This window comes from Rhincodon typus, chromosome 3, assembly GCF_021869965.1.
Source record: "Rhincodon typus isolate 14 chromosome 3, sRhiTyp1.1, whole genome shotgun sequence".
NCBI lineage: Eukaryota > Metazoa > Chordata > Chondrichthyes > Orectolobiformes > Rhincodontidae > Rhincodon > Rhincodon typus.
The window spans coordinates 12,000,401-12,025,995 of NC_063334.1; the positions used below are offsets into that span (position 1 = coordinate 12,000,401).

The window sequence follows — 25,595 nt, forward strand, 5'->3', positions numbered from 1 at the left end:
TTTCTCAAGGAAGTAATTGTTTGCATGATTTCTGCACATAGTTTGGAAAGATGGAAAAAATGAGGCTAAATGGAGAGAGTCTTCTCAATTTATCTAAAGTTTGGAAACCCCTCTATTCTGAGAGGGGAAGAGATTGTGGTTTCTTATCTCCAAACTCATACAGCAGCAATATATTTAGAGCAACTGAAGTAGAATGCACTTAATAGGTACATGTTGCTCCCTTCTTATAGCTCCCTCTGTCCTTCTCATTCAGCCCAGTAGTGAGGTGAAGGTTAACCAGTAACTAATCTCCAACATTTGGGCAGCAATCAAATTCTTAACTCTGTTTATTACATTGGAAAAACAGCCTAGCCAAAAGGAAAGTGCTTTAGAATTATAGGAAACAGATTGGATTCAAATTTGTTTAGTTACCTAGACAGTCTTTATAACATGGTTAACAATTATATTTGCATTTCACGAAGCTGTGTGCTAGCAAATCTTACATCATGTAGCATGAATTGGGAGATTAAAAAGCTGGAAACTAAGGCCTGCTTGGCTGTTGTGGTGGTTAATGTTACGCCTCAGTGCCTTTGTAAGTGACGTTGAGAGTAATTTACTGATCCGTTCTTGATTCTGACTTGAAATTTGTTTTCCAAGTACAGCTTTTCCCAACTCTGATCCTTGTTCAACCAACTAATAATCTATGAGTAGAACAGTTGTTGGTGCATTTATGGGAACAAGTATAACATATGTATGAATGAAGAGGTGACTGCACTAAGTGTTGGTGATCAAGTTAATGCTATAGTGATACTTTAATGTGCTTTATCAACTGAACAAAAAATGCATTTGGCACATTATCTGCAGATTTTCTACAGATAAGTAGGGCACATTTTTAGGCCATTGTTTGAAGAAAGTTAAAAATTTACTTGGAAGCTTTTCTCAATTACATGCCATTGTACTTTTCATCTGCTTAGAATGAAGAAAGCACTTGCAGCAGACTTTCAGCTTTTCCTTTACTCATTGATTCAGTGCAAGTGAATTTAATGAAGGACAAACAAATTCTTAGCATAAACGTTATTTACCTGAATACTTTGCGGATAATCTGTTCAAGATGACCTCTGATTGAGTTTACACTTTTTCTCTCAATAGACTGTAGGAAATAGAAAGCTATTAATTCAGATCACTGTGCCCTGTAGATAAATGTTCAAAATCTGTTCATATCTGACCATTCTAATCTGTTCTTGTAACATTTAGACAGTGTCAGTATTTCCATTTGGAAATCTGCAGTTAATCTTACATAGTGATGCAAGGAATTTTGTTTACACTGTTAAAACACCTTGTGTCACAACTTTCATAATGTACCAGAACTGACCAGGAGAAAATGCTTGGTTAATTTCTGCCTTGCCTTTCGTAGATGAGAGGCTACTTCACTGCTACTGCGAATTGGTGATGGAGGGAGTTAGTGTTTGTATATGTGATGCCAATCGAGTGTCCTGAATATTGTCAGGCTTTCTGATTGTTGGTGGAGCTGAATTCATCCAGGCAAAGGGGAAGTATTCAATCACTCTCCTGACTTGTGCCTTATAGATAGTGGACAAGCTCTGGGGAGTCTGGAGGTGAGTTACATGCTGTAGGGCTCCTAGCCTTTTACCTGCTCTCATAGTCACAGTATCAATATGGCTGGTCCAGTTCAGTTTCTGGTTAGTAGGAACCCCAGGATAGAGCAGGAGATTCTCTTGGAGATGATCATTGCCTGGCACTTAGGTACTGCACATGTTATTTGCCATTTGCCACCTCACGCCTAGACATTGTCCAGGTCTTGCTGCATTTGGACATGCACTGCTTCAGTATCTGAGGATTTTCAATTCTGCAGTTATCATCTAACATCCCCATTTCTGACCTTATGGTGGAGAGAAGGTCATTGATTTAAGCAGCTGAAGATGGTTGGGCCTAGGACACTACCCTGCGGAACTCCTGCAGAGACTCCTGGAGCTGAGATGACTGATTTCTAATAGCCACAATCCAAACCTTTGTGCCAGGTATGACTCCAACCAACAGAGAGCTTTCCCCCTGTAGTGATTTCATAGAATATGAGTTCCCTGATTGGGGCTGTTAATCCAGTCAAGGATCCCTGGCTGATATATAAAAAGGGTGAGTGTCAGAGATACTTACTATCTGGTAGTTGACTCTGAATGAGGTAGTACTAAAGCCAAGGACTGTTCATGTGTAAATAAAACGGTGGTTTGGTGACAGATATCGGCCTTGGTGGAGTTACTTCGCCCCCAGTTCTCATTGATCCCAGTTTTGCTAAAGCTCCTCAATGCCACATTCGGTCTTATACGGCCTTGATATCAAGGGCAGTCATTTTCACCTCACCTCTGGAATTCAGCTCTTCCGCCCATATTTAAATCAAGGCTGTAATCAAGTCATGAATAACTCTGGTGGAAACTAAACTGGACGTCAGTGAGCAGGTTATTGCTGAGCAGGTGCTGCTTGATAGCTTTGTTGATGACACTTTCCATCACTTTACTGATGATCGAGAGTTAACTGTTAAGGTTACAGTTTCCCAGGTTTGATTCGTCCTGTTTTTCAGGCACAGGACATACTTGATAAATTTTCCATTTTGTTGAATAAGTGCCACTTGTAGCTGTACTCGAACAACTTGGCTCGGAGTGTGGCAGATTCTGAGGCACACTTTAGTACCGTTGCCAGAATGTTGTCAGGACCCGTAGTATTTGCAGTATCCAGTGCATTCAGCTGTTTTTTGATAACGTGGAATGATTTGAACTGTCTGAAGGTAGTTATCGGTGCTGCTCAGGACATCTGGAGGAGGTCAAGATGAACTGTCACTGGGCATTTCTGACTGAAGATTGCTGCAGATGTTTCACCCTACATGTTTCACCTTTGTCTTTTGCACTAATGTGTGTTCACTCTGGTCATTGAGACTGGGTGTATTTGTTTTCTGGGTATATTTCCCCTCATCCAGTGAATTGCTTAATTGTCCACCACCATTAATAACTGGATGGAGCAGGACTGCAAAGCTTAGATCTGATGCATTCGTTGTGGAATAACTTAGCCCAGTGTATAATTTGCTGCTTATGCTGTTTGGCATGCAAGTAGCCCTGTTTTGTAGCTTCATTTGGTTTACATCTCATTTTTAGGTATGTCTGGTGCTGCTCCTGGCATGTCTTCCTACTTTGAACCAAGGTTCATCCTTTAGTTTAATAATAATGGTAGGGTGAGGGATATGCCAGGCCATGAGGTTGCAGATTGTGTTGGAGTACAATGCAGCTGCTGATGGTCCACAACGTCTCATGGATGCCTAGTCTTGAGTTGCTATATCTGTTTGAAGTCTGTCCCATTTAGCACAGGGGTAACTGTGATAACATGACAGAGGGTATCCTCAATGTGAGGATTCTGCAAGGAATGTGCAATGGTCACTTCAGTCAGTGCTGTAATGGACAGGCAAATCTGTGGCAGATGAGGATAAGGTCAGTTATAACTTTTCCTGTTGTTGGTTCCCTCACCACCCGCTGCAGACCTGGTCTAGCAGCTATGTCCTCTAGGACCTGGCCACCATGTGGTGCTGGACCTTGAAGTCCCCCATCCAGAGTACATTCTGCACCCTTGCAACCCTCCGAGTGGCATACAACCTGGATAAATACTGAATCATCAGTGGGGAGGTGCACTTGTCCATGTTTGACCTGATACCATGAGACTTCATGTTGTCTGCAGTTAATGTCGTGGATACTCGGGGCAGTCCCTCCTGACTGTATAATACTGTGCTGCTATCTCTGATGCACGATAAAAAAAATTGAAAAGATTAATGTTGATCTTTACCACAATGAAAGACAAAGGACAACTATACAGACCGTCGGTCAGATAATGTCCATTGTACTGCGTTTGTATTGCTTTTGAGCACTGAACATCAGAAAAAATACATTGATGGCATATACCAAGGTTAAAGAATGAAATAGATTGTGTAACCTTGCATGCTATCCCTGTAAATTTTGAAGGTTTTGCAGTGATCCAACAAGGCACTTAAAATGTTACATGAACTTAATGGACTTTATACACAGATAAATTATTTAAACAGTAAAAAACTTTTGATTTGCACTTTGCAAGGAGATTATAAAACAAAAAATTGACACACAACCACATGAAAAGATATTAGGACAGATGGCCAAAAACAGTCAAAGATGTAGATTTTAAATGGCATTCTAAATGAGGAGATAGCGTTTCAGAGACGGAGATTTGTTTTGGAAAATCCCTGAAATTAGGCCCTAGACAACTGAGATGCACAAGAAAGCAGAATTAGAGGAGCATATAGACACCTAAGGGTTGTAGGGCTGAAGGGGGTTGCTTACATAGGGAGAGAGGGGTGAGGCTGTGAGGTAATTTTAAGAATTATGCAGTTTTTTGCCTTCATGGACAAATAGGAAGAAGGTGCAGAGGACTGGTCCCTCTGACTGGTCCTAGTGAATCCCAATTTGCATGCTTTATTTTCAACCTGGACAAGACAGAGGCCATGTGCCATAGATATTATTACCCAATCCCTTTGAGAAAAAAAAATTGAGCTGCTTTTAAATTTGAATTGTCCCTCTCTGAAACACTTCTTTATTAACTGCTTTGTATAGTTGCAATTTACTTTTGATCTGAGTGGGACAGTATTTGTGATTTAACTATACAGCAGGCTTCATAGTTCAGTGTTAGACTTACAAAAGAGCCTCTACATGTTCACCACTAGGCTAAGAGAGCCATGAAGTCTTCATTTATCAATGTTGTCGAGTTTGAAGTGAAAACATCAATATATTTAATCTGTCAAATATCAGACACCTTGATGTATTGAGCTATCTAAATATTAGAGCTTTGATAGGATGAATTGTGGTTTATTATTGAATTCACATTACTGAAAAATAACCAGATGGTATACACTTTTAAAGAAAAACTCGTTATTCTATGATTAACAGAATAAACTGGTCCAACATGTTTTAAAAATGTATATAACACTGCAATAACAGCCAGTTGAATCTGCGTTTCAAATAGGATGCATTTACACATTAAAACATTTGGGGCAATATATCAGTACTGCACTCACTAATGGATGTAAGTTGTTGTAGCATTGCTTGAAGGAGTGTTATGGTCTTGATTTTCACCACAACGGGTGTCATCTCCAATGCGAGGGAAATGTTGGAAGAAGTTAGGAATTGCAAGTCCTGACCCTGAACCCAGCATTTTCCATTTTTGTGAGTGTGAGATTGGGGGTAATTCATAGTTTGCACATGTGCAGTTCCAGCAGACAGTTGACTATTTAACAAACTAGCTGCCTCCATTGAAATCAGATTTTAGATTCTTTGCTGTCTAAAACCCAGATTGTGGAGAAAAGACCAGGTAAGAGCTGGTCCGTTTTCACTATATTTCTTTTGGGTAGCCATGGTACTTCTTTGGAGAGCACATATGGTCCCGAGACATATTGGGGTTGAGGTCAGGGTTCCTTTGTTTTGGAGGAAACTGGTGTTGGAGTCACCCTTTGGGGTGGAGGTCATGGAACCTTTGAGAGGAGATGTCAAGAGCCTTTTGGCAGCTTTTTAAGAAGGTTGTGATTGGAACTATCCAACATGTGAAGAGGTCAGGCAGTATGTAACGGTGTCAAGAATTGTTAACGTGTCAAAATTTATTTTATGGCTGACAGAGCTTTACTTAATAAACTGCTGCAATTTAGAACTTTAGTAATAGACTGTATATTTTGTTCTCCTATATGCATGTGTACTTGTGGATACTCGATGAGATGGAATGGTAAGTGAAGGGGAAAGGTTGGAGTCTGAAACTCTAAATTGGCACTAAATTGGCTTAGAGATATGAGAGGCCATAGGGGATGAGAAGCAGGCTGTAGGTTGCGTTGGTTGGTCTGGAGATTATTTGAGTATGAGGGTGAATGAGATGGTATTATTTTATTTTTCTTCCCTTTTTGGAGAGTTAAAATACCCTCTTGAATCCTGTCCTGGGAACCTTTAGTGGAGGTAAGGCACCATTTAGCATTGTAAAAATGCATGCTTGTGCATAAAAAGTGCATAACCTCATTGACACTGGCAAAGTTCCCAAGGAAATATCCAAAAAAAGGTTAAAGAGAAGTATTTTTGTATTTCAGATAAAACCATGATAGGATTTGTGGTGCCTGACTAATTTCCCTAACTATCATTTCACTGTGGGGTGCATATCACTTAAGCATTTTGATGATTAGCTTAATGAATGAAAGTGCTTGTAGACATAAGGGATTAAGCACTTAAGGGTAAAGCACTCAAGTAAAATGTTTGTTTTCATGAGGGAATAATTAAAGGAATTTCAATGTATTGACCATTTTTGTCAGTGAGATCTTTTTTCTCCAATAATGACATCATTAGTTGATACTGCCTGCATGCCTTCTGAGATTGAATGTGATGGTACATGGGAGATTTCTGAGTTGATGTTGGGGCTTTAAGGGCCATAGGTTTGATTGGAGGCAGGCACAGGAGCCATAACTGACTGGTACAGGGAATATGAGGGTCATTGAGAAATGGGTAGATGTGCATAGGGTGGCACAGAGATATGAGGAGCCATGAGGATGGGTAAAGGAACATAGGTGCCATGGCTGGTGTGTGTGGAGGTGATGGGGAGTAAGCAGGAGGGGTGCTTTTTATTTCAATCTTTATTTTAAATTTTTACCACAGAGCTGAAGTACCAAGGCAGGATTTTCATACAGTCCACTTCAGAGCCAGACAGCCTTCCCGGTTCTTCCTGGGTCACATGGTCTGACCCCCATTCCAGACTATGCTCAGGCTGAGAATGAGAAGGGTGGGTGACCATTTTTAAAAGTCAGATTTGCAAAGCTAGAATTTCTGATGCCTCTACATATTTAACTTGGGAACTAAAGTTGGGACCATATGTTTATCCAGCTTTCTCCTAAACGTTTCTTTGCTAGAGACCTCGATTAACCCTTCTGGTAGTGACATCGATAATGTGGTTGACTCTTACCTGCCCTTTGAATTAGCTTTGCAAGTTATTCCGTTGAAGAGCCAATGATACCCACATCCCATTAAGGCAATATTAATATTATAATTATTATCCAATATTAAGTTCCCCCAGATCATGGAATAACTCATTTATTGCCTATTAGACTTAATAGTTGCATATGTTACGTAGAATAACGTATGTACCTAACAGGATCATTGGAGAATGAAGGTGAATTAGAGACAAATCAGTTCCACAAAGGGAAATAATTGAAATCAGCAACTGAACAGGGTAAATTGGCCAGCACATTCTGGAGTTTTGTCTTACCTTTTCTTCAGCTAACTTTACAGGCTGATTTGTGTATTAATGACACTGTGTTATTTCCTCAGTTAGTTTCAGACCAAGCATGTCTTCTAATTTCTTAGAATTGTGAAGACAGTCAGCACCAGCTCTAAGTTGCCCTCACCAACTCCAGGCTATTGGACAAACAAGAGTAGGGAGCTCTTGGAGAACTGTTGCTTAACTAAATAACTTTGTTGCAGATAATTGTACTGACGTTATTTGAGTGTCTTTTAGTTTACCATTCACTTTCGATTGTGCTGGAGTTTTGGCTTGTTCACCTGATGTATTATCAGTTCACTTAGTGCCATAACACATTTCTGAGCAACTCCGAATTTTAGCTGGGTAATACTGTAGACCTCATCCACAAACCTTTTACTTCACCTTCTTTGGTCTCTTGAGCAGATTGCATATTTGCAGCAAAAATATAATGTCATGCTTTATCCTCGTCATTACCATTGGTGAGGGTTGCTGAAGTATCCAGATAAAAATGAACACAGCTGAGAATGCTGCTGGCTGTTCTTTTGACCCTTGACTTTTCTTTTCTGCATCACTGGGGCAAGCATTGGGATACACAACCAGAAAAATGCTGTCTTTATGTATCAAAATTTCTCATCAACATTTTGAAGTTAAATCCAATAAATTAGACTTTCAAGTTTCCAAATAAGGTAAAGCATTAGTATGTTTTATATATTTGCTAATTTTAAAATTTTTGTTAAACATGATGTGGTATGAAGGACGATTACTGTTGCATATAATTTGTGAAGTAAGTGTGACCATTGCTCCATTTATTAAGCTTACCATTCAGTTGAATAACCTTCAGAGCTGGAGCTCTGTCCTTCTGTTGGCTCTTGTCTTTGAAAATTGCATCCAGAATTAGTGAACAGGAACAGTTAAGATTTACAAACAATGATGGAGCTTGTCATGCTTCTTTCACAATTCATCATCTGGGCACAGTGGCAGGGCGGTGAAGTGTTCTTCATAAAACCAGCCCAGTGTGAAATACGCCTCACTGGAGTCTATACAGCTTTAAAGCGCCTTGGCAGTCTTCACTGTAAATCCGTATTGCCACCTGACATTACAGTATATCATTAATGAATGCAGGGCTTGAATCTGTGCATGAGTGCAGTTGACATAATGCTGAACTGCTCATAGCTGCATTAGGGTGAAGTCGTTATCACCACCTTGGTGTTGCTCAGGGCGCTTGTGTTCTTTTGGACCATAGAGTAACTTAAAATTTGAAAAAAAAGTTTTGAGTTACTGCTAAATTTCTTGGTTAGATGTCATTTGGTTATTTTGAGTATATTCTTTAAATGCAGCTGTTCTTTGAATACATGCTTTGATTATTTGTGGCTCTCCAGTGTGACAGGATTGTGCATGCATAAAATTCAAGAGCTGCATTCACTTCTAAAAAATCAGATTGTGTATCCCCAACACAGCAGATAGGGCGCCACTAATAAAAATGGTCACTGAGATCAATCTGCAGTTGTATCCGGTGGATTTACCATATATTCCAAACCTTGCTCTATAGCTAGAAGCAGCTTTGTAGCATACTCTTGTTATAATCTAATAATAGCCCATTTATAGGTTAAAGGCCCCAATAAGTTTTAGAGTTACTAACTTCAACCACTACTTATGCCACCCCAGAATTCCTAGTGTTGAACTACCATCATTGTGATTATCAATTAGATTATTACAGAAAGATGTTAGTTGTCTTAGTATTTTTGGTGTAATTAATAGCCACTGTGTCTGATGCAAAACAGAAAGGCATGCCACAATATTTATGTGGGGAGTTGATCCTGTCATGGTATTGTCGCTAGACTGTTAATCTAGAAATCCAGGGAGTGTTCTGGGACCTGGATTTGAATCCTACCGTGCCAGATGGTGAAATTTGAATTCAGTAAAAATTTGGATCTTAGCATCTAATGATGACCATGAAACAGTTGTCAATTGTTGGTAAAAACCAATCTGGTACACGAATAAACCTGAGGGACCTTACCTGGTCTGGCTCACATGTGATTCCAGATCCGCAGCAATGTGATTGACTCTTACTTGCCCTCTGGGCAGTTAGGGATGGGCAGTGAATGCTGGACTAGCCAGTGACATCCACATTCTGTGAATGAATAAAAAAATTGATGAATTTCAGACAGAACTAAGCAGCTTTTCTTTACAGACCCTATCTGTGGCGGTGTGGTGGCTCAGTGGTTAGCAGTGCTGCCTCACAGCGCCAGGGACCTGGGTTCAGTTCCACACTTGGGTGACTATCTGTGTGGAGTTTGCACATTCTCCCTGTGTCTGCATGGGTTTCCTCCCACAATCCAAAAAGTGTGTAGGTTAGGTGGATTGGCTATGCTAAACTGCCTGTAGTGTTCAGGGATGTGCAGATTAGGGGGATGGGTCTGAGTGTTAGGGTGGACTTGTTGGGCTGAAGGGCCTGTCCCTACACTGTACGGATTCTATGAAATCTGGACTGAATTTTTACTCATTTTACCTTAATGTGATATAATACAAGGTATTGTAGTTATTTGTACATCTTACCCAGATGAGGTGATTACTCTTATAAATGAAACTTTGCTGCTGGATGCGAGTTAAACAGCGTCACTCCAGTTTTATGGCTGACATATGCAGTACTCCAACTATAGAGGCATTGGCCACAAATACCAGATTACATTTGGTCTGCTTTTGGCCCCGTGTGCTGTCCATTACCAGGATCACTTCTTAATTCCAGCATCAATTTCTACTTACAGCTTTATAATATTACATGTCTCTGTTCTTGTCTCAGATTATCTGCTGCTGAAATCCTGTTCCATTTCTTTGCTATCTCTGGCCTTTGTTATCTCTACCCCAGTGCTCCCCGGCCAGCCACGCATCTTACACTTTCAGTTAATCTGCCCTCATCCAAAAATCTGTTGCTTAACTCTTTACTTGCATTCTCAATCTGGCAAAGTCTCAATATAAAATTTCTTGCCCTTGATATCGAATTCCACCATGGCTTTGACTCTCTCTGTCTCTGTACCTCCAAACTCCTCTGAGATGCCTACACTCCTGATTTTTGCTCAATCCCAATTTTATTCACTCCACCATTGTCAGCTATTCCTTCAGCTGCCTTGGCTCAAACTCTGGAATTTCTTGCCTATACCTCTGCCCTGTTGTATTTCTTACATTCTCTAGGATGCTCACCCAAAATTGCCTCTCTTTCCAGTTTTTAATCTTTCTCCTAATATCTCCAATGAGGCTCATTATCAAATTTTATTGAGTACCTGTTCCTGTCAAGTGCCTTGGGATGTCTGACTACTTCAAATGCATGATATAATTGCACATTGTTATTAAAGGAACATTAGCCTTGAATTTTGTGTATGCTGAGCTGCCAGCCTGCATTTGGGCCTAATTCATATACGGCTGGGAAACTATGGATGCCTGCCACACATGATATGAAGAGAATTTCAATTCGGGCTCATGTGGTGCAGGATCTTGGGTTGATCTTGGAGAAGAGAGTAAGTGCTCTGGAGGGAGGGAAATATGATCAGGGGTCAGTATCTTATTTGTTGCTGGGACTTTACATTGCTTCGCGTTCATGTATTTTTGTGAATATCTGACTGCAGAAAGACCAGCCCCAGTTGTGTCTAGGCTGCCCTGTAGCATTGGAAGTCTCAAAAAAGAGTCGGTCTCCTCTCCTTTCATATGTGGAGGTTTTCTGCATGGGTAAAAGATACTTTTTTTTCTGCTTTTAAGAATATGCCTGGCAGTATGCTTGTGGCTAATAATGAATATAAGTCTCATTTACCATTCTGGATGCTGTCTATTTTTTCCTTTTGGTTGTCCAAGCATTTTTTAAAATTGCAATGAGTTCCATTTGTAAGGATGCTCAGTATCAGCATTGTAGCTTGTAAAGGGAGTAAAGCAGCCAGGGTGGGGAGGGGAGCTTCTGAGAAGGAAAGGTGAAACTCGTCTACATCTGGAGTGGAAGATGATCTCCTAGCTGATTTCCCCCACAATCTGATTCTGTTTACTATTTATACAGAATTAAAATGTGCATTCTTGCATCATTCTTCCCAAGAAATGTTTTAGCTTATTTAACTTTAGCTTTGAATTGTAGGAGAATTCTTCTCATTTGTTATAATTTTGGCTGAAGAACTACCGAAGCTTTAGCCTACAGTTCTTTCTGGGTTCTTTGCCACTTTGCTGCTGTTACAACAGAAGAATAAGAAAATAAGAGAAGAATAAGAAAACCTCTGTGGTGACTCAAACTCACGGCTGTGAAGTGTGTTGGAGGCTGGTGGGAAAGGGTTGCAATGATGGTCACTGTAAGCAAAACTGATATTGTTCTAATCTGAAAACAAGCTCAGCTCACGTATCAGGCCTTCAAAGTGCTGGGAGCAAAGCATCAATGATACAATGAGCTGACTTGGTCATTGTTACCTAAGTTTGACAAATATATTTTGTCTTTGTGCAGTCAGGATTGCATTATCACTATGCTTACTTACCTTGTCCATGGGGTAAATTGATTTCCACTAATAGAAAGAACCAGTTTCATCGTGAGTTTCTTTGTCCCATCAAAACTACTGCTGGCTTTCTGTCTAGTATTGAAAGTTAAAATCTGTCCCCTAATCTCCATTTATTCTCTTTGTTGTGACAGCAAGCTATCTGGGAATTAGTCATAAACCATTGTGCTTCCATTTTGTTTGGCAATGTCAAAGAAAACCTGTTCTGAGTATTTAGAACACCTGCTTGCTGAAGAGTTCAAATGACTATTACATTTCTCATATTATTTGGAAAGTAAATCCTATTGCCTTGTTCACTTTTGTAAATACATTTCGTTATTTGATACGAAATTCTTTGTAGATAACAATATGTCTGAGATATTTTGCTCTACTTTGACTCATCAATTTTATAATACCATGACTATAAGCCGTAAAATCAGTAAAGCAACATATGTTAGTTAATTTTAATAAGCTGTTGACATATTTGAATATGGAACCTTGGACTGATCTGAAGTGAATACCAGTAACATAATTGACCCTTTCACTTGCCCACACATATCCCCTCTTCCCACCCTGAAACCGTTTTTGGTCAGTATTGGCTGAGCTTAAGTGCAGATTCACTTCCCACTGTTGTTGAGATCCATTCTCAGTTGCATTACTTTGACGTACCACTAAATAGATACCAATTAGCTGTCCATCCAATTTGGGAGAATTGTGGCACAGGTTACACACTGTCTAATAATTGATTCAAAGCCGCATTATCAAAAAATTCAACAATAGTGGCATGGGGTACAGATTGTCCAGGCAGCTGGAGAGTAGAGAGATTTGGATGACTGCCACGTGATAAAATCCTAAAAGTTGACAAGGAATAAAACAAATTTTGCAGTGATTCTTCAGTGTTCATGATCTATTCGAATGCAAAGGGCCATAATGCACAAATCATACATTTTAGTGGAATAACTTGCGGCTTCATTTGCTGTTCTAGAAGTTGCAGTGTTAGAACAACTGAATTCAATTTGTTTACCAGTTTGAAATAGCATGCATTTGATCAGCTATCAGCCTAATCCAGTGCCGCTTCATTTTTGTCACATCTGCACTTCAAGCTTTAATCAAGATTTTTAGGATTTGGAACCAACATTATGGTTCCAAGTTGGACGTGACTAACAAACAAAAATCCATTAGCAAATTATATTTTTATCACTGACATTAGGAATCAGAGTTAATGACATACAAAAACATTATTTATTTTCTTGATAAAAACTGAAAGAACTGCGGATGCTGTAAATCAGGAACAAAAACAAATTTGCTGGAAAAGTTCAGATAGTTGTTAATGGGGACTGTTAGTGACTAACAACAGAGGGTGTGTAATGGCAGGCTATGTGGTAACAAGGCCTGGTGTTTGGGGTAGGGGGCTGGGACATGGGAGAGTTTGGGCCCTAAAATTATTGAAATCAATATTGAGTCCACAGGGCTGTAGGCTCCACAAGCGGAAAATGAAGTGTTGTTTCTCCAGCTTGCGTTGGGCTTCGCTGGAACACTGCAGCAAGTCAGAGACAGAGATGTTGGCCACGGAGCAGGGTGGTACGTTAACGTGGCAGGCAACAGGTAGTTCAGGGTCTTTTTTGTGAACAGAACGTAGATGTTCTGCGAAGCGGTTGCCAAATCTGCACTTCGTTTCCCCGATGTAGAGGAGACCACATTGTGAGCAGCGAATGCAGTAGACTAGATTAACCCATTAACAACTGTTCACCCTCTCAGCCTGATGGTTAGCAACTCCTTTGTCTGTCCAACTGTCTTTCTCTCTCTTTGGGCTCTATCCTATCGTTTACTCCCTACCCCACCCACCTCCCTATTTTCTGCATATAAACTGACATTTTTCCCAGCCACCATCAGTTCTGAAGAAGGGTCACCGGACCCGAAATTTAACTCTGTTTTCTCCTTCACAGATACTGCCAGACTTGCTGAGCTTTTCCAGCAACTTTGTTTTTGTTGTTTATTTTCTTGTTTTTCTTCTCACACTAATCTTCACATATAGCTCTCCTTTGTTCTTAGAACACACAGTGGGCTTAGAGCAGCCCACATCATTTGACAACAAGAAGTAAGTAGAGCTCCTCAAATTGTTTTAATTCAATAAAGAGCAATAAAGCTATACTTTCAGAATACTAAAGTGAATTGGTAATCATTGGAAGCCTTGAAAATGGTGTACTTTGATTTCCACTGATTACTCATGCCAGATTCAAATCTCACAAAACTTTACCATACTGATTTTGATCTGTTTCATAATTAATTAGAACCCGTTCATGTGGCTGTGAAACTCAGCACTTTTGGCTAAGATTTGTTTATTAGCCTCCCAGTTAGTTAATGCCTTTCCACTGCATCTCACAACGTATCATGTGGTGAGTTTTTTTTAACCCTTTTTGCAGACTCTGCCTAAGACACACACCCACTCCAGCCAAGAGAAAAAGCTGCAGTGTTGCATCTGTGTCTCTAGTTAAAAAAAGTTAAAATGAAGATTAAGAAGTTTTTGGGCAGTTTAGTCCATTGCTTGTTCACTTTTCAAACCTTGCTTTGTGCTAGGTGTATTTATGCAACAGTAATACTGGAGCCAAGGTGTTGTGAAACTATCATGTGTTCTACGACATCAATTGCCATAATTTTAATTTGAAATTCCACACTATCTAGTTAGCTGCTTTAATATGTTTCTCAAAATCTCATACAAGTACATCCTTTATTTTCTTTATTGGTACCTCATGTAGGAGGCGATTGCTCTGTGCTTCACAGTTCCCGAGAAAATCATAACTAAAATCAAACATTAACTATATAGAGATCTGTGGATGTGTCAAGAGTCAAAGGTGTGCTATTCTCCAGATTTCTCTTGATGCCATGTAGGAAATTGACTATTAAATTCTGGAAGGTAGTTTCACTTCATCTTCTTTTCCTTTCAGCTGGTATAAATGCAAGAGGAACAAAAAAAGACTTGAATGGTTCTGATTCAGGCAGCTGGATCACCCAATAACTTGTCAAACTGAATTGTAACTGATTGCTAATGTTAATACCTGCTTTGCTGTTCAATATCAAATTAAGAGAGCAAAATGGAATTCTTAAAATGAAACCTTTTTAAAAGAACCAAACTGGCTGATCCAAAACTGTATATGTTGCAACCATAATCCAGGTGCTTTGAATTTGTCCCTTGTGCAAGTCTACACAGAGGATGACAAAACATTCATCCTTATGTTCATATTTTTCCATGATCAATCATTGCTTTGACCCTGTAAGTCTCTAACTCACATTCCAGTATGTATCCCAACTCTTTCCTATTCTACTCAACTGTACACTCCTGCGATTGCTCCACCAATGGTGTCAGAGGCAGCATGTCTCTGTGCTGAAGAACTTTCCGTTTTTGCTTTACTATCACTTTGTTTCAGAGGCAAACACAATAATCACCTCTTTGGCCATGCAGTTTGATTATTTTCCCAAACCTGCATTCCTGGTCAATAACTGCTGCTCTTATAGTAAAGCGTCGTGAGATTTGTAGTGACATGAAAAATGCTATATATAAATGTATCTTAAACATTACAGTAAAACTTGAATAAGTGTAATTGTCAATTAAAGATTAACCAGCAGCAAATGCTGACTTCTCAAGTAAACCTTTTAACTTTGTCAAGGCAAACAAAAAATGTAGGTGTTATTACTAATGTTGGATAAAAGTAAATTAGACCATAGGGATATGCTGCCCGTGGCGTATCTTTTCCAAGAGGGATAAATGTATAATAAGCAGCGATAATATCACCTAATTTACATTATCAGTCAAATCAAAATTACCCCTCCTTGACTCCAAATTAATATGATTTGATGGAGAGCAGGTTTTTTTTAGGAGTGGTTAAGTAATCTTAAAAAAAAAAGGAACAAAAATTTGTATGTATCACGCAAGATTTTTTAAAAAGTTTGGTGAGCTTTTCTGTTTAAATTAAATCTCTGAACTTTTTTCGAGTTATGTCACAACTCCCACATGTGAAATGGCTGGAGGCAAGCATTGCACAGCTTGTTTCTGTGTCACCATGCCGCTTTGACTGCTGTACTATTGCTGATGAGCAAATAGATGTACTTAATACTAGAGTAATTGTCAACAATGTGATCTTGTAACACCATGTAAAGGGTCTCTTCAGCTATATAGCTTGAGGTAATTTCCAGACGTGGCAGCATACAAGCTTTATTTGAAGCGCACTGTTCGGTCAATATCTTTTTCACGCTGGTATTTCTAGATGTAAGTAGGACTTCTACTGATATTGTGGAGCAGGGCAGAGGTCACCAACCATTAATTACCCTTTGCCCTCCACATGATTATTTCCTTTAGCGTCCAGTCCCCATTAAATGATTCTGAGTTGTTGGCTTTTATGTCTATTTAGATCAATGTAATTGTTTTGGACAAAATCGCTGAGAGACTGTTGTTGGAAGTTAACTAAAGGCAGCTCAAGCATGTAGTTCACATGGCAATAAAAATAAAATTAGAAAGTATGGAAAGGATTACATTTAAAAGACTATGTCGACATACCAGTCAGTTGGTTGGATGAGCAGTGTGCAGAACAAACTGAATGTTTTTCTTTATTTAGCAAAGTATGTGCAAATGTCTATGTTAGCATAGTGGAAGAGTAATTGAAATAAAATGACCCCTGAGCTGCCTGAAAGTGGGCTAGATATATTAATGCTAGACTGTCTCTGTCATTGCTCAGACTGAATCCTTGTTTTAATTTTTATCCTCGTCTTTTGTTTTACTTTTACTGTCATGTCTCCTGATTGATTCCTGCAGTAACATTTCACAATGATGTAGAATTCTGGCCTCTCAGTTGGTCTTAGTGGGCGTTAAAGGGCTAGGAATTAGATTTTTTTTCACTTTGACTGATGTAAAGGAGTTTTATGACAACAATCAAAGGAGTTACTGGGGCTTTTCAGATGAATGTTTGAATTACCCATCAGTGTGGGATGACACTCGCCATTATTAAATTAATTTGTTTTCCTGCTGCTGTTTAACCGAGTGTCAAAGAAACTTGTCACAAGAAATGGCTATTATTAGCCACAATCAGCTGCAGCAGAAATCAGCAAGCTATATACCAGATGTAAATGGATGATTTTTGATCTGCAGAAGCATGTGGGTTTGGAGTGAGGGTGAGTTTAAGATTGGTGAATTTTGACAGCCCATTGCGGATGCTAATTCTGATCTGTCAGCTTCCTTATTTGACGCCTGCATGTTAGGCTGCCTGTGTTCAAGTCCCATTAGGAAAGGATTCCATTTCCAGATCTAATCGCTCAATTAGAGTAATATTGACACACTATTTTCACTTTTAATGTTAGGTCCAGAGGTTCCCCTAGCTTCCTGAGTACTCAGTGTATCAAAGGCAGGCATACTGATGCATTGTGTGGGTTGAACCAATAAGGAGGCTGCAAAGAGTCTGCAGAGTGATTTGGTGGGCCAGAATATGACAGATAGAACATAATGAGAATTGTGACTGAAAAGGCTGTTGGTGTACTGAAGGTATATCTCCAGCGTTATGACAGATCTGAAGACCTCCTTCAATATGCACCAGCCAGGGTCCAAAATATGGCTATAATATGCTGTCACAGCATTGGTGCAGTAGTGAGCCTTGACCCACAAGTAAAACAAGATAAGCAGCTCAGATACTCCTCAGATAATTCTGAGGGTGAGAACGAAGAAGTAAAGATTGGCAATGAGCACAGTGCTGTCACGACTGCAATTATTAATGCAAGTTTACTTAGATTGAACCAATTTAACTAGAAAACACAACCCTCTCTTACCTCGAGACAACAAGGTGCAGGGCTGGATGAACACAGCAGGCCAAGCAGCATCATAGGAGCAGAAAGGCTGACGTTTCGGGCCTAGACCCTACCTCTCTTACCTCTCCCTCTTTCTCAATATCACTAAGTCAAAGCAGAACTGTGCCTTAGCAACACAATCAACATCATTCTCATTGGTCCCATTCACTCATGACCTCATGCTGATCATTAAGTGATATAAATCCAGTTAGCATCCAGCATTCAAAAATGGACAAGAAAGTGGTGAAAATTAGCATGTGTGTAAGCTAAGCAACAAAAACTCACTAGAGCAACATTTTGATAGACACTCATTTACATAACCGTGCTCAAGTAGGAAGCCTTGCTCTTCCCTTTTCACACATTTTGATGTGACTTCCCTGAGGCTTCAGCAAAGCTGGAGGCGTATTCCTCATATCCCTGCTGAACTACTCTTAGCTGATGTCTTCAGTAATTTGGAGGCAGTGAAGGCTGTGCTAAAGCTTCTCCACTCGCACCTGTTCAGAGGCAGAGTTGGACACCAGGAGATGAAACAGCACTTTAGTCAATGGGCTGGGCGTTAAAAATTAAAAGATTTGAAGGTGAAGAACTCGCTTCCATGTCACCCTTTGTAATCATCCTTTTTGTCTCCTAGCCACAATTCTGTGCTACCTGTGTAATGGAGAACATGTCAGTGTAAATCAGTACTGCTTCATAACTCCAAGGGTGTGGTATCTATCAGAATTTCTAAGGTGGTGGCCATGTTGGTATCTAGAGTCTGCACTGTGGTATGGTGTATATTTCAGTCCATGCTGTCCATGGTCCTTGGAAGAAGACATCGACTCAGTGGTATGTGACATTACCTCCTCATCCTTAAGACAGACTGCAGTTCTGCTGCATTTACTTTGATAGCTTGTTAAAGCATATTGTCTGCTGTTCACTAATGCTCCTTTTTATCATCAATACCTGGCTGCCATTTCTGTGCCTGGCTGCCATTTCTGTACCCAGCAGCACTTGAAGATTTTTCATGCTTCAAAGTGGATATTCCATTGCTGTTCTCACGTCCACCATCTGCCCTTTGTTGCATGAGAAGACCCACCAGGTGTAACTTGCTGCAACTACCTGCTTTGCTGGCCTGTCTAATGTGCAAGGACTGAGCTGTTGAATGGCCTGTGCGATTTCACTGCACTCTCAGAAGGACTCAGCTCCTCTGATGAATTATAGTCGATTACTTCCACCAGCAGCTGTAGGACATGAAGGCCAGAGGCAGATAAAAGATATAAATTAGTCCTGGAAAAGTCAGGTGTTACAAATAATCATTTGCTGTTGAGGTCAGCGCAACCTGTAGAAGTGCCATTTGAATTGGGTGACTTTTATATATGTGCCACCAGCTGGGAGTTCCTGGTCCTTCATCACCAATGGCCAGCAATGTCAAAACCGTGTTGAACTCCAGTGCTTCCTCCTCTGAACTTGTCAGTTACGAGATGTTTTATAGGTCTCTGTCTCTCACCTTCTCCTTGATGTTCCATGATTGTGCATTGATGGAAAGACGAGAGCTATGACTGGATTTAATGGCATGCTTTCATTTGATGAATGGCATGAATATGAGGGAGAAGCATGGTGTTGTGTACTGTAGATGGTTGATTGAGTACGGTGGATGGATAGATGGGTTTAAGAGCAAGTATGTGGAAAGAAAAATATATCTGTAGGGTAAGTGAGGGGAAGGAATGATGTGCTCAGTAACTTTGGAACGATGGAGTGAGCAGTTAGGGTGTTGAGGACAGCAGCACATAGATGAACGTATCACTACACTCACTTTTCTTGACCTGATTTGGTCCTAAGAGGGCCTTCTGCACTGAATTCAGGAGCTTCTGACCTTTGCTGCTACCTGCAACGATGACTATTGCTGCAGACATCTTTGTCTGGTTAACAGGGAAGAATATCTTTCTCAGTCTGCATTGGCAGTAACACATCCAAGGAGGCATTGCGAAGATACAGTCTTTGCTTGTGTGGTCTGTCACCAGAGTATGTAAAGTCTCTGTAATCCCAGAGGTCCTTAGGGCTGCTGTGTCATTAGTGAGAGGCAACTAGTAGTGGTTTCATCTGAGGGTCACCATGCTCAGGCGAGGGGAGAGTTTGAGAAGGAGAATATCTCATGTTAACCTCAGCTAGATTATGGACTACGTATCTGAGGAACTTGAATGCGCATTCTTCTAAAGCAGGGACAAGAATAAATGAGCTGAAGCTAAAATCAGAGTTACCAGCATCGCTAGCTGTAATGCTCCCTAAAGATAGACTGGTGTAAATTTTATACCATCATAAGTAATAGCAAGTCCATCAAGCCTGCTCTGCTATGTAATAAGTCACAGCTGATCTGATTGTGCCTTAACTCCACTTTCTTGCTCGCACCCTTAACCCTTGACTCCCTTTATAGATCAAAATTCTGTCTAACTCAACCTTCAATATATCCAATGACCAAGCTTCCACTGGCCTCTGTAGAAGAGAATCCCAAAGATTAATGACCTACTGAGAGAAATTATTTCTCATCTCCATCTTAAATGGAGACCATTTGCTTTTTAAACAGTGCCCCCCAGTTCTCTATTCCCCCACATCGGGAAATATTTGTCAATATTCACCCTCTCAAGTCCCTTGAGAATCTTACGCTTTAATAAGATCACCTCTCATTGTTCTAAACTAGTACACTGCTATTTCTCTGCCTGTTCTATCTATGACCACTGTGCTACTGAAACTGAAAAGCAAAACTTCTTTTGTCTTTACAAGCACAAAAAAAATGTGCGAGGACCGAATGCCTCTTTATCTTTTACATTAGTAGAGCAGTCCAATAAACTGTTCAGCTCTGTTGGAGAGTCCCTTGACACTAATTTACATTGCATGGTAGAATGCAGATAATCAAACATAATAAACTGACACTTACACCAAAGTGCTGTATTGGCTGCAGTGATTTAACTCACTACAAACCACCCTATTACTCGTGCACCTTGCTAATTGCACCATAGATTTGCTCTTGATGAACACAAGCCAAATTAACACCAGGGCATTGATGTACCTGTGTGCTATTATCGTTTGCACAGGCAACACAGCCAGAACCTTTTGCACTTAGTTACACAAACATTATTATTAAATGATTGGCCGCTAGCAGTCTTTGACAGATTGCAGCCTTAAGGGAGCCCGAGGATGAAACCAATCAAGAAGTTAATGAGGGGAAAAATTACCATCATGCCTGCTCCATAATTACATTCATGCCAGGCAAGAATAGGGGGTGTGGGTAACTCAGCTGTTGTTTGTAAAGGTTAGGTGGGTCAAGAACCCTTCAGTTGGTTCATGCATCTTCCTTGGCTAGTAATCTGATAGGTTATTATGGCCCAGGAATATTGTGGCTTGGTTACTTTCAACTTTTTCATTTTTATTGTAGTTTTCCAGTTATAAGTCACACACGAGTATCCCCTTGTTGCAAAATTTTATGTGACTGGGTCATTGTGTTGTGGTTTGATTTATTTGACAGTTTCAATTATTTTTTTCTTTGCGTTTATCAAATTCAAATTATAAAAGATAACAAGAATCTAATTTGAATAATTGCCAGTTTTCAATGACCTACAATGGCAAGAAATTTGAGGAATGTGATGTTGCCAGCCTTTAAGCATGATTGAGATTCACTAATGTAATACTGGAGAAAGTGGCCAGTGTAAGTGGTACGTTAGTAATAGACTCTTTCTTCTGAATGTTGTTCTATCAGTTTTCTCTACTTATACTGCCACCCTACACACACACACACACACACACACACAACCCTCCCACAAAACGTTTGAAAACATTAGGGTAGAACTGTTACTCATTTACAAATGGACAACAATTAAGATCTAAATGCGGGGTCTAAGCTGGTTTCTGTATTGGACTCTATACGTGAATGAAGCAGATGAGCTGCAGATACCAGTGAGACATTGGGATGTAGTCTGTTGGTTTGGGCTTTTGCATTTGAGGCTAGCTCTAATGTTAAACTACCTTCAGGTAAAGTTGGGAAAGCGTCTGTGTTCAGCTTGTCACAACTTGCAGTCAGAACCTTGGGGGAGATGAAGAGGTCCCAAAATCTGGCCAACAAAAATCCATTTCTACTCCTGTCAGTTTTACAGATGTATAACTTGTAAAGATTTGCTGACTGTGTTTAACAGCCTTCAAAAGTTTCTTATCAATGGGACAGGTTAAGACGCCTGAATGAGAATGACAGGGCAGAGCACGCATTGCAGACACTTTTCCCCACGAATACACCAATTAATTTAGAGCCATTCATCCAGTATTAGAATCCCTGTTTGCCTTTGCAAGGTACATGGCACCCATTTATGCAGGGCTCTTGCAGCACAAATAAGTAGCACAGTAAGTTTCCTAGTTAGCAGCTGGAATACTTTCAGGTTGATGTGCCATGGGAGAATGCAAGCCAAAACTTACTCATGTGCTTTGTTTTACATCAGAAAATGTAGATCCTCATATGTGCATTGTGACCCAAGAACTGACAAGTAGCGCAGATGTTTGATTTAATGGGTCTCTGTGCTCATTAGTGTGGATGTCATCCGTGCTTTGATATGGAATGGTTTCAGGTATTTTTGGAGGCCGTGGTGTAATGGTAAGTCATTGGGCCAGTAGGCTTAGGCTAATGGCTTGGTATGGGTTCAGTTCACAACTAGGTACCTTGTGGAATTTAATCTCAATTTTAAAAGAATTGGAATTATACAGCTGGTTTCAGTAATGGCAGCCATGAAACTAGCATTAATTGTTGTAAAAGTCCACATGATTCATGAATGCTGTTTAGGAAGTGAAATCTGCTGTCCTTATCTGGTCTGGCTTATATGTGACTCCAGAACCACAGCAATGGAGTTCACACTTAATTGCCCTCTGAAATGGTCTCACAAGCTCACCTCAATCAGTTCAAGAGAAATTAAGGATGGGAAGCAAAAACCAGCAATGCCTGCATCCCATGAAAAGCCTTTTTGGAACTTAGATTGTGTATTGCACCGTTGGATGTACAGTGCACCCCCTACTCTGTCGGTAGAAAAATCGTTTCCCCAACCTTTGAAGAGTGCCTTGTGTAGTAGTTTATTCTGCTTTTCTAATTCCCAGTCTTCTCCTTGAGTGACATTGTTGATTTATTGCATAATTGTTAGCAGTTGCCAACTGTGGGTATGTTGAAGCTAGCTAGACTTATTTCTCAAGGAGCGCCATTACCAGTAGTTGCTGGACAAGACTTTTGTCTTAAGTTGGGCTAAATTTCAGCTAGTGTCTAGAAACAAAAGAACCAGTATTGTACATGTATACTCAAATGTTATTAAGCTATAGTTCTCATTCATCAGAAGATTTGTGCTGATCATATTACATTTTGTCAAACATTTCCCAGTGTTGTAATGAGTAATAATGTGTAACGAAAAATAAGTGAAACCTTTTTTTGATCAGAATTGTACATTTAAATAATGAGATTTGTCAGTCTTTGAATATCTGTTTATTAATTTTAGAAAAGTGTCAATGCCACTATTTTAATTCTTTTTAAGTCCAGAAATAAAAGGATGGAGACTGGACCAAAAGTGATTAGGATTTTTTTTAAGATTGATTTTCCTATGTGATTCCTTACCATGTATCAGTACAGGTCTACTGCTCCCTCCTTCACTATTCTGAGCTCAGATCTCACCTCTTAACTTCTTCCACCCCTACCATTGCCCTTCTGTACTGCTCACTGATACTAACTAAACAGCACATAGGGGGCAGTTGTCACTGGGGAGCAAGGCAATGAGACAATGGTGATAGAAGGTCAGAGGGCAGGTGAAGAGAGACAAATGAGACTAATGGATGTATGCATGCCAGAAAATGAGTAAAAATATGGCAAGATGATACCACTGTGTCTTTTTAGTTGGCTATAGAGAAACAAATAAAGGGGGTCCCGAATTTACAAATGTCTAACTTACAAATGCCCACACTTTCGAACATGATCCCATAAAAGAGTGTAATTTAAAGATCTGACACTGAAATGTTTCCTAATACTTAACGAATGGCTACTTTATATTGTCCTGCACTATGTTCCGACTTGCATACAAATTGACGTGCAAACAGATTCAAGAACAGAACCCATTCACAACTTGGGGGACTGCCTGTAACAGCTTCGTTCTTTTGTTTTGTTCAGTAAGGAGGAGAAATCAGGAGAAATTATATGTCATATGTCCTACTAAAGAACACTTCACCTTGAAGTAGATTCGTTTCCTTGCTCTCATACGCAGGGAATTGTACATATTCTAGCTGACCAAACAGCGGTGAAGAAGGGCTATTTTAATTGGCAAAAAGAACTCAATTCACAGCCTTGCATAATGTTTTTCATTTGCAGTAGGCTCTAAATTAATTGACCAGAAATTCTATAGTTTTCATATTTGTGGAAAAGACAGTTATTGCATTAAAAATGTCAGTGATTTAATGTTCTAACTTGAACTCAGCTTGCAAATCCATATTTCTTCAAAACGAATGCACAGATACTCCAGAAGATCTAGTAATTACAAAAGAAAATAACTAAGGTGAGCTTCCTATTGGCCAATGATCAAATTGTTGGCAGTGCCTGGAGTCAATAAAGGAGGAAGTGTTCCAGTGATAAACAAAATTTTGTCAGGAAAAGAATAACCTTGACCTTACAGTAAACTGTATGTATTATAAATCTGCTGGGGTCACTCCATCTGTTAATTGTAGACCTTCAACAATTCCTTACCTAATTTTTAAAATAACCTAACTTGCCATAATTTGGTTACTTCTTTCTCTCATAAAAGGTCATGTTGGGAGTGAAACATTTCCAGTTCAGGTGACACCAAGCATTCCAAGGTCAGGCATTGTACTACAAGCTAAGAAAAAGCTCTTCTAGCAATACACATCTTGAACCAGAGAATAGTATTCCCTAAATGTTAGTTTCCCACAGGCATCCTATGGTTTCTGTGATTAAGGATCAGTTTATGAAACTAATCCAGTCAATGATCAAATTGAGGTTTCCCAAAGTCAATCCATGGAAGACGAATATAGCTAGTTGTTGGGGGATGTTTTTGTCCCCTTTTTCTGTTAGATGTTACTCCAGATCTCCGATGTGAGAGGAAAGAATTTGCTTATCAGCTGTTCCACCAAAAGTCCCTTGATTTATACGTGTTTTTGATCCAAGTAATTTGCGTTGTATATCTGAATTATATGAAGATTAAAACTATAGTTTCATGAAATATCAGAGAGATGTAAAATATTAAATCAGAATTTTACTATTTGTTTCATTGCAGTATTTTCACCTTCCAGTAGTCAGGACTCAGGTTTGATCTCTCTGTCCAGCAGTTCCCCTGTCAGCACCGGAAGCATTAAACAAGAGTGTGAATCTGTCACCGAGTCTGGCACCTTCTCTGTTGATTCCATTATTGAAAGTGCAGAGTGAGTAAGACAGTGATGTCTAAACTGCTGGATCATGCAAAACATGAATCTGAATAGAGTACTTTAGCCTTGGCTAAAATGGAGAAAAAAAAGTTTTCTGTTGTATTTCTTCCATTGTTGTTGAATAGTTTCAAAAACTACAGTTCAATAAATAATGCCACAGCAATTAATTACTAACCTTTTGCCACCCTGACAGAAAGCATTACTTGATAAAATAAAAACATGATGTACCATACGTTTTTTTTGCCAGGCTGCATACACTGTTCTTTGGCTCTGAATTAATAGATTGAAATTTTTATGCCTCATGTGGACACATGGGCGGTCAAATTAGTTGCTGAACATTGGGCTGATTATCAAACGTCTGCTAACTCTAGGGCTGTAACAGATTTTGTGCTATTTTTTGAGCTGCAAAGTACATTTACTCATCTAGAACTGAAAGCTTTTCACAGCCACATTGATTGCACTGATTTCATAATCAAAGTTCAGGTAAAATCAATCTTGTCAAAAAAAATCACTGTAATATTAGCAAGAACTCACTAAAATCATTGCATTGTACCAGGG

At 39.6% G+C, this 25,595-nt stretch overlaps 1 protein-coding gene across 1 annotated transcript in view; it reads left to right on the forward strand.

Moving 5' to 3' along the window:
• Window positions 1–25,038, forward strand: part of LOC109929978 (doublesex- and mab-3-related transcription factor 1-like) — a 121,004-nt gene extending 95,966 nt beyond the window's left edge. The window contains exon 6 of the mRNA XM_048619922.1: window positions 24,890–25,038. Within this exon, the coding sequence (XP_048475879.1) occupies window positions 24,890–25,038 (149 nt within the window). The remainder of the gene's footprint in view (window positions 1–24,889) is intronic.
• The last annotated feature ends 557 nt before the right edge of the window (window positions 25,039–25,595 follow it).